The 9,092-nt window shown below is 42.3% G+C and overlaps 2 protein-coding genes across 2 annotated transcripts; one reads left to right on the top strand and one right to left on the bottom strand.

The window, feature by feature from the left end:
• Positions 1-1,467: 1,467 nt before the first annotated feature.
• On the top strand, positions 1,468-4,058 carry LOC106312797 (GDT1-like protein 2, chloroplastic). The gene is made up of 9 exons (XM_013750453.1): positions 1,468-1,769; positions 2,011-2,155; positions 2,566-2,749; positions 2,832-2,879; positions 2,967-3,063; positions 3,152-3,381; positions 3,455-3,505; positions 3,593-3,697; positions 3,790-4,058. Exons 1-9 carry the CDS (start codon positions 1,628-1,630, stop codon positions 3,853-3,855), a joined length of 1,068 nt encoding a protein of 355 aa, XP_013605907.1. The 5' UTR covers positions 1,468-1,627; the 3' UTR covers positions 3,856-4,058.
• LOC106312798 (dirigent protein 18-like) lies at positions 4,010-4,878 on the bottom strand. Its single transcript, XM_013750455.1, has one exon. The coding sequence runs from the start codon at positions 4,828-4,830 to the stop codon at positions 4,096-4,098; it is 735 nt and encodes a 244-aa protein (XP_013605909.1). The 5' UTR covers positions 4,831-4,878; the 3' UTR covers positions 4,010-4,095.
• Positions 4,879-9,092: the final 4,214 nt, after the last annotated feature.

Here is a 9,092-nt window from a genome sequence, read left to right as displayed (position 1 = left end):
TGGACGGGCTTAAAAACCTCTGACTTGTAAAATTCATAACTTTCTGGTCCGTGAAGCGTCTCTTGAAATTCAAAACCTGCCTGACTCCTTAGTCAGCTAGACATCTGGGAGAATTGGTTTCATAGGCAAACTCCTTCTGGTTGTCGAGATAGGCTCCTTGGACTGAACGTCTGTCGCAGGTGTCTCCTAGGTGGCCGGTTTGGGAGGTTCGGTGAGACTCTGGTTGAACAACGGATTTTAGGACTTCAACAAGAGATGAGAGAAACTCCCCATATTTATAAAGGGGTAGGCGCGATTCCTCCGAGGCGTCATGATTAAACCTAAAATGGCCTAAATGGGCCTCATAAACGAGCCGCCCATCACACTTTTGTCGCGACGCTCCATCTCCTCAAACAAAAACCGGTCTCGGTCTAGAGTAAACCAGCATCTCGGAACAGTACTAAGAACTGAACCGGGACGATAACTCGGTCGGCACACTCGCATTTAAAGGACTAAAAAGAAGCTAACTTACTTGGAGCTTGCGGTACGCGAAAAGCGACTAAAATGCATCGACACAAGGATTCTGAGGTCCTCCAGGTTAAGTCGCTCGCTCCCCGACGACAAACCGAGACAAGGGACCTAATCATCCGACTTCCGGACCCCTACCTAAAAATTCGCTAAGACTGGCTGCGACATTCACTAGCGAACTGGGGGGACTTACTGTTGGGACTGGATTAAATCCTCCCACAAGGCCCATCAGTCGGCAGGTCCGGCCCGATAGAATCGGAATTGTCAGCTCGGCTCGGTGACAGAAAGCTGGAAGGACTCTCCACTGCTTTTAAGTCGATTCGAGCCAGCGACTGAAGCGTCTTCCTCCAACGGCTCACCGGAGTGCTTTACTCCAAAGGCCCGACAGGCCGAGGCCCAAAAGCAAAAAACGAACAAGGCAAGAAGGGTTGAAACGACTATATAAGCAGATGAAGAAGCATCAAGGAAGGGATCCACAAATCACCACACACTTACTTTCGGCTAGTACTAGGGTTTCATTTCTCTTTCTCACCGACTTGTACCTTCGGGCGAACTAGCTTTCGCCGGCTTACTTTCTACCGCATATTTCCTCTTTTGTAACTCAATTAAACGATTCTCTGATCTAATAAATGCTTTTGTCTCGACCCACCGACGAGTTCTCGTCTCTTTCTCTTACTAGTTTATCGACAGTTTTCGGTTCAAACATTGGGTAAGTAGGATCCATGTATGTGCTCGTAGGTAATATTAGATTAATCAGTTTGTAAGTGTGGTTGAATCACTAATATGGTGAAAATCATGTTAACCGAAGTTGAAGTTGTATTAAAAATAATAATTATCACTGAATCACTTGGATAGTCATAAAAGGATGCCGTTTCTTTATCCTTGAGTGCAAAAAACACACGTGGCAAAGCGAAGTCAAATCCCAACCGCACAGACAAAGCAACCCGAATTGCACAATCCTATCTCCATCATCACTATAACCCTTTCTCTCTCTCTCTGCAGAGTAATATCCGAAGAAAGTCTCCCATCTTTATTTCTTTCTTTCTGGGTTTCCTGTTTATCAAACCAAAGCAATGATTCACTAAACCCTCTGCTTCCGTGGATTCAGAGTAAAAGAACAATGACTGTTACAGGCGTTAGCAATAGTGCTAAATCCACAGCATTAGCATTTGTATACTCAGTACGGAAGCTCCCATTTCTCTCTCTGTCTGAATCGTTGCCTTGCCCGAAGAATTCTAGAAAACCAGCGTCTCCTCCTCCTTGTAAGTTTACTCTTCCCAAGTTCCGATTGAGATTCCATCAACACACCAGAGAACTCTATTTATGCTGCTTGGATCCACTGAATAGTGCAACTAAGAGTTGGAATTAATCTGTAGAAGACGGTTTTGCTACAGGCTAATCAAAACCCATATAAGCACTTACAGCTGATTGATTTCATGATCTGCTTATATTGTGTTGGGTTTTTTTTCAAGTGTTAATGAACTTACATAACTGGCTTTGCAGTAAGATGTAGATGGACATCAAGATCGGATTCGCTCTGCGGAAAATTTAGAGTTCATGCATCAAATGCTGGTGTTGGATCTGGTAGTGAGGAGGATGGATCTCAAAGTAGTTCTCTTGATCACTCTCATGCCACCTCATCAGAAAGGTTACTAGTTCATATTTTTGCCACCTTATTAGTATATTCTTCTTGTTAGTAAGGGAACCAACATTTGCTGCTGCTTAGATTTATCCATCTCTTTAACTCTTGCTTTTTATATGAGTAAGTTGCATTTAAAGGGCATAAGTCACTAGGAAGTACATAGGTCATGGTGATTATTTATGTGTACTAAGTTTGGAATATTGTGCTAGTTGGTGATGAGATTATACATGATTATACTTGTAAGAAACATACTTGATTGTGAATAACGTAAAAAGTTAGAATTCCTGTAAAGTTGGTAATGTTAATCTTAATAGTAGAGTTTCTTCTAATCCCTGTGAATTATACAATACGTTAGTGGAACCTAACGTAATTCAACTACTCTTTTGAAATGCATATATGATCCTTGTATCATGCAGCTTAAAACCTCAAGGGCCATTCCCGTACTCTTTGTCGATAACACTTGTACTACTGGCTTGCGGTTTGGTATTCTCTCTAATCACTTTTGTCAAGGGAGGACAATCCTCAGTTCTAGCAGCAGTTGCAAAATCAGGCTTCACAGCAGCCTTCTCACTGATCTTCGTTTCTGAGATTGGTGACAAGGTAGTATATGTCTATTCATATTACATAGATTTCTTTTTGTGTTCTGAGATCTGACGTATATATATTGTTTTGGGTTGGGCAGACATTTTTTATTGCTGCGTTGTTGGCTATGCAATACGAGAAAACATTGGTACGCTTGCTTCTAATATCTCTCTCACACATTCTCTTATGGTCCATTTGTTACATCTGACGTTTCTTTGGATTTCTTGACGAGAAGGTCCTTTTAGGTTCAATGGGAGCTTTATCGTTGATGACTATCTTATCGGTTGTTATCGGGAAGGTTTTTCAATCTGTGCCTGCTCAGTTCCAGACAAGTAAGCTACCATAGGCTCTTCAGTCTTTTCAAAAACGAATCCTGTGGAAAATATATGATTGGGATACTTCTTCTCTCTTGTTGAACAGCACTACCGATAGGAGAATATGCTGCAATTGCGCTTCTCATGTTCTTTGGATTGAAATCCATCAAGGATGCATGGGATCTTCCACAAGCGGAAGCCAAGAATGGTGAGGAAATTGGTATAGAACTCGGTGAATACACTGAAGCTGAGGAACTCGTTAAAGAAAAGGCGTCGAAAAAGTTGACAAACCCGCTTGAAATCCTCTGGAAATCGTTCAGCCTTGTGTTCTTTGCTGTAAGGAACTTTAATTTGTATATTAAACCATCCACGTTTTGATGATAATTGATGCATCTTTGATCTAAATCAGGAATGGGGAGATCGGTCAATGCTTGCAACTGTTGCCCTTGGTGCTGCACAGGTTTGATCCATACCATTCCGAAACATCACAAGCATTAGCTCACTAAACCCTAAACAACTTTCTTATTTATCAAACTCTGTGTCACAGTCTCCATGGGGAGTTGCGAGTGGAGCTATTGCTGGACACTTAGTGGCAACATTGCTTGCTATCATGGGCGGCGCCTTCTTAGCCAACTATATATCTGAGAAACTGGTAAAGGCAAATAAATGCTTACACAAAGTCCATTCACAGAAACTGAATTGCTTTTACAAACTGATGTAAAATTTGGTGATCTTTTGATTTAGGTGGGATATGTTGGTGGAGCTCTCTTCTTAGTCTTTGCTGCAGCTACATTCTTCGGAGTGTTCTGAGTATACTCATGGCCCTATAGGAGAAGTAGGGGCTGACCGAACAATGTTTTTTCCTGAAATTCATAATCCTTGCAGTATTCTTATGTTTAGTTCTTTGTCTGGACCATAAGCATGTAAGCAATAATACACAAAGCCCTTCCTATAAATGGTTCAGGACATGATGTTTGTTGTACCAAATCATATAAAATATTTCTCAACTCAAATGGAATCACACATTTCACACACATTCATTTACAAGTTTCAGTACTTAAGATGGACAATGATCCTCAACAGCATCTCTGCTCCATCAACAAAGTGTTGACCTGCAGGAATCAGTGGCCTTACCTCCGCAAACCCACAAGCGTTCTTAAACCTTCCGGTTCCCCCAGTCACAGACAGATGCGACATGGCGCTTCCAATTCTATAAATTCCGTAGAAATTGAGATTATCATTGTACTCTCCACCTTCAAGCATAGCTGTGAAAGCCATCATCTGTGTGCTTCCATCTGCTGAGCTTGCAACATAAACCCCCTGAGCTTTACCAAGTGGTTGGGAACCCAAGTCAGGACCGGATGTGATTATGTCGTCGATCACCGTGATCGTCCCAAAGCCGAGACTCAGACCATCAGGACCCAACTGTGTCTGAATCCCGTTCAGATTCTGACCTGAAAACGCTGTACCGGATAAACCAGTACCTAGAGGAATACCGTTGATACCGTTGACCGTTGGCATTGCGCCATTTGCATTTGGTATGGCTACACCGTTTTCTGGCGGAACAAAAGCAATCTGCTTAGCAAACGGTACTTGACCGTTGTAGATGTTTCCAAGCAAACCGGTGATTGGTCTTGCTGTTGGACTGCTTCCGCCAAGTACATCATGCATGTACAGTTCGAAAATCGGGTCTTCAGGTGCAGGGTCGAGTGCGGTTGTTGCAGTAAAAAGAGCAACTATGAGAAACACTGATATTGAAAGTGAGAATAGTGAGTGTTTGGTCATTTTGGAGGATGTTTTTATTTTCGGATATTTTTTTGTTGTTTTGCTTTGTTTTGTATTGCAAGAATGAATTGAGTGATTTTGAGATTTTTGAACGAGTATATAAATATGAAAGAAAGTGATTGTGAAGTTGTTTAGTTTTGAGGATTGTGAAGTAGTTGAGATGGAGAAGTTGATTATAGCTTTTCTTTCCTGTTTGAATACTTCGAATGGATTATATTATAACAATTATATACTAATGTTAGAGAAGTGAACCAGATTTGGGTGGTGGTTTAGGTTTTGACTATAATTGTTGATTAGCTTAATGGCCAAGAAAAGCAATCAGGCTGGCGAATCTTCTGTTTCTAAGAAAGTGCCTATATGATCCGATCCAAAGGCAAAACAATACTTATGGTCCCAGTTCATAAACAAAGGAATAAGGGAAACATGTAAAGCCAACAAAAATGGTGTTCTAAAAAACTTGACGAAAACCATATATGCAACCGAGAATGGGAGGAGTTTTCTCTCTCTTCTCTGTTCTCTATCTAAAATCTTTCACGGAGGAGATGATGAGAAAACTCAATCTTTCTTTCTGTATACACCTCTCGATCTAGCTCTCTCTCTCTTGTGTTTGTTACGCTCAAAAGAAAAGATAACACAAGATTATGGAGTTCCCCGTATAAGCCTGGGTACTTCTCTCTTCAGGATTCTCCACTTTGAATTCACTATGATCGATCAGGTTTTCTGTTACAGCTCAAGATCAAGTCTCAACAACCTGAGCTTGATCTTTTTATATATCAACTCACACCCTTCTCCTCGGTCTTCATGGTGAGCTGATAGTGGGCCTTATTCTTTTCACCAAAGCCCAATAACCTCTGATCAATCTGCTTCCCTTGGCCCAGTCGTAAGACCACTAAAGCGTTTGCTCCTTTGAGTGTAGCACTTAACCATTATTCCTCACAAACTCCACCTTGGTTCATGCTCCGCTCAAAGCTGTATATCAATCATGATATACTTAGTGAATTCTGAATCCTGGTATTCACAAATTCTTCAACCTTGAACTTGTTAATCTTCTCAGCATCTTGACTATTAAGCCCTTGCTGACTCCGGGTACTTCAGTCAACCTTACTTGACTCCTTCTGCATCATCTCATTACCAATCACCTGAGATGATCCATTTGGCATGACCAACTCACGCTTCCAAGATCTTCAAGGTCTTAGTGTGTTCTCTGATCTTCTCGCCTGGTAGAACTTTAGTTAGAACATCTACTGCATTCTTAGCCGTGTGTACCTTCAACACTCTAACCTGCCAGTCTGCCACCAGTTCTCTGATGAAGTTGTATTTCACTTTCATATGTTTAGTTCTCTCGTGAAACATATTATTCTTGGACAAATAAATCGCACTCCGCGAGTCACGCAGAATCTCTGCTGCCTCTTGTTCAAACCCCAGATCTTCACAGATTCCTTTCAACCAGACTGCTTCCCTGCTTGCCTCACACAGTGAAATATATTCAGCCTCAGTAGTAGACAACGTAACAGCTCTCTGTAGACATGACCTCCAGCTTACAGTATTTCCACCAACCATGAAAACAAACCCTGAAATTGACCTGCTCTTGTCGATATCTGCAGCATAGTCTGAATCGCAGAACCCTTTTACTAAGAAATTTGACCCTTTTGTGAATGTTAGACACTGACTTGCTGCACCTTTGACATATCGCATTATCCATTTTACTGCTGACCAATGATCTTTACTAGGTCTCCCCATGTATCTGCTGACCAACCCAACTGCATATACTAAGTCTGGCCTCGACCCCACCATAGCATACATGATACTACCTACTGCACTAGCATAAGGTATATCTTCCATCTCAGCTGCACACTCTTCTGCTTCTTTCTTTGATATGGCATGAAGCTTGAATTGGGATCCTATCGGTGTCTGCACTTCCTTTGCTTCCTCCATGTTGAAGGTCTTTAGCACCTGGTTAAGATATCTCTCCTGTGAGAGAACCAGACTCCCTGCATTGCGATCCCTGAATATATCCATACCAAGTATGCGCCTGGCTGGCCCTAAGTCTTTCATTTCAAATTCTGCCTTTAACAAATCCTTCAGTTTCTTGATCTCTTCCTTACTCTTTGATGTAATCATCATGTCGTCGACATATAAGAGTAGGAACACCCTGACTTTAAGTGCTGACCCCCTCATGTAGACACACGGATCATACTGACTTCTTGAATACTTCTCCCTGATCATGAACTCGTCGAAACGGTGATTCCACTCACGCGGTGACTGCTTCAATCCATAGAGAGACTTCCTTAATAAGCACACCTTGCCTTCTTGACCCTTTTGAATGAAACCCTCTAGCTGTTCCATGTATATCCTTTCCTGTAGAACCCCATGGAGAAACACAGTTTTTACATCCATCTGCTCCAATTCCATATCAAAATTCACTACTGCTGACAAGAGGATCCTTATTGATACATGCTTTACGACTGGAGCAAAGACCTCATTGTAGTCTATCCCTTCAATCTGCGAAAAAACCTTTGCCACTAGCCGTTATTTATACCTCGGGTCTTCAACTCCGGGTATTCCAGGCTTTATCTTATATAGCCACTTGCAGCCAATAACTTTCTGGTCCTTATGAGGTCCCACATGTGATTAGCATCAAGAGACACCATCTCTTCCCCCATTGAACCTTTCCAAATGTCCCTGTCCTTGCTATGTTTTGCTTCTGCGAAAGACCTTGGCTCTTGTTGATCAATGGCCTCAGCACTAGCTAAAGCATATGCTATCAGATCAGCATCTTCATATTTTAATGGGGGCTTTATCTTCCTCCTAACTCGATCTCTAGCCAGAATGTAATCAGATAGGTCCTCCTCCTGTGTTAGTTCACTTTCATCCTCCGAACTACTAGATGCTTCAACTGTGACCTCTTCCTTTTTCCCATCAGCTCCACCTAGATCATATGTCTCAGGTTCCACCTCCTCTAGTTCTTCTTTAAAGGTGACCTTCTTCTTCATCTTAGATAACTTCTGTACTTCAATTTCTTTCATCTGACCCACAACAGTATCTCTCTGTTTAAATAAACATTCTTCGTGAAACACTACGTCTTTACTGATCACGACTTTCTCATCTTCTAGCATCCATATTCTGAACCCCTTAGTCCCCTGAGCATAACCCAAGAAGATACCTTTAGAAGCCCATGGACTGATCTTGTCTGCAACTGTGTGGACATATGCTACGCATCCAAATGTCTATAAATGTTCGTAGCTTGGATCTGATCCTGCCAAAGAGCCTCTGGAACTTCAAACCCAATAGACGACACATGGGACCTATTTATAACATACACCGCTGTGGATGCTGCCTCTGCCCAGAACTCTGCTCCTAAGCCCGTCTCAACCAGCATGCTTCTGACCTTATCCATTATTGTCCGGTTCATCTGCTCCGATACTCCGTTTTGCTGGGGAGTATAGGGGCATGTCTTGTGGCGCTTGATACCCGAATCCTTGCAAACTTTGTCAAATTGGTTGTTGCAGAATTCCAAGCCATTGTTTGTGCGTAGACACTTAAGCTTAACACCTGTTTGATTCTCAACAAGTGCTTTCCATTCTTCAAATTTCTGAAACGCTTCATCCTTTGTGCGTAGGAAGAAGATCCACACCTTGCGCGAGAAATCGTCTATGAAGGTTAAGAAGTATTTTCATCCTGATAAGTTTGGGGTCTCGTTTGGTGATCCCCAAAGATCAGAGTGCACGTAGTCTAGGATTCCCTTAGTTTTATGCTTCGCCTTTGGGAAGCTTTGCGTGTGGGATTTACCCATAGCACATGCTTCACAGAATCCCAGTGTGTTGATCTCTCCACGCTTCAGGTAGCCTTTGCTTACTAAGGCTTCCATTGATGACTGGCTCATATGAGCTAACCGAGAGTGCCACTGACTGGTTCTGTCAACCAAGTTGCAAGACGCTCCTTCCAAAACCGTTCTCACTGTTCCCTGTAGATAGTACAGACCTTGATCATATTTCCCTGTCAGCACCTTCTGATCTCCTTTGAAGAACTGAACCTCAAAGCCTTCTCCGCGGTAAGAACAACCTGACTTCTCCAACTGTCCATAAGAGATCAAGTTTCTTCCCATGTCCGGCATGTACCTTACCAAACCAAGAGTGACAACTGAGCCATATGGGTTGTCAATTGTAAAGGTTCCCATGCCCTTCACCATACAAAATGTGTTATTTCCCATCATCACTTTGTTTCCCTCAACCTCTTGAAAGTTCGACAACACTTCTCTTCTT

The sequence above is a fragment of the Brassica oleracea genome, chromosome C8 (assembly GCF_000695525.1).
Source record: "Brassica oleracea var. oleracea cultivar TO1000 chromosome C8, BOL, whole genome shotgun sequence".
Classification (NCBI taxonomy): Eukaryota; Viridiplantae; Streptophyta; class Magnoliopsida; order Brassicales; family Brassicaceae; genus Brassica; species Brassica oleracea.
This window is presented reverse-complemented; position numbering and strand designations above follow the sequence as displayed.

Excerpts from the sequence above, each read along its gene's own strand:
- LOC106312797 (XM_013750453.1), top strand. The coding sequence starts at position 1,628 with ATGACTGTTACAGGCGTTAGCAATAGTGCTAAATCCACAGCATTAGCA. Across the intron at positions 2,750-2,831 it reads TTTCTGAGATTGGTGACAAG|ACATTTTTTATTGCTGCGTT; the intron begins GTAGTATATGTC and ends TGGGTTGGGCAG. Across the intron at positions 3,064-3,151 it reads GCCTGCTCAGTTCCAGACAA|CACTACCGATAGGAGAATAT; the intron begins GTAAGCTACCAT and ends CTTGTTGAACAG.
- LOC106312798 (XM_013750455.1), bottom strand. The coding sequence starts at position 4,830 with ATGACCAAACACTCACTATTCTCACTTTCAATATCAGTGTTTCTCATA.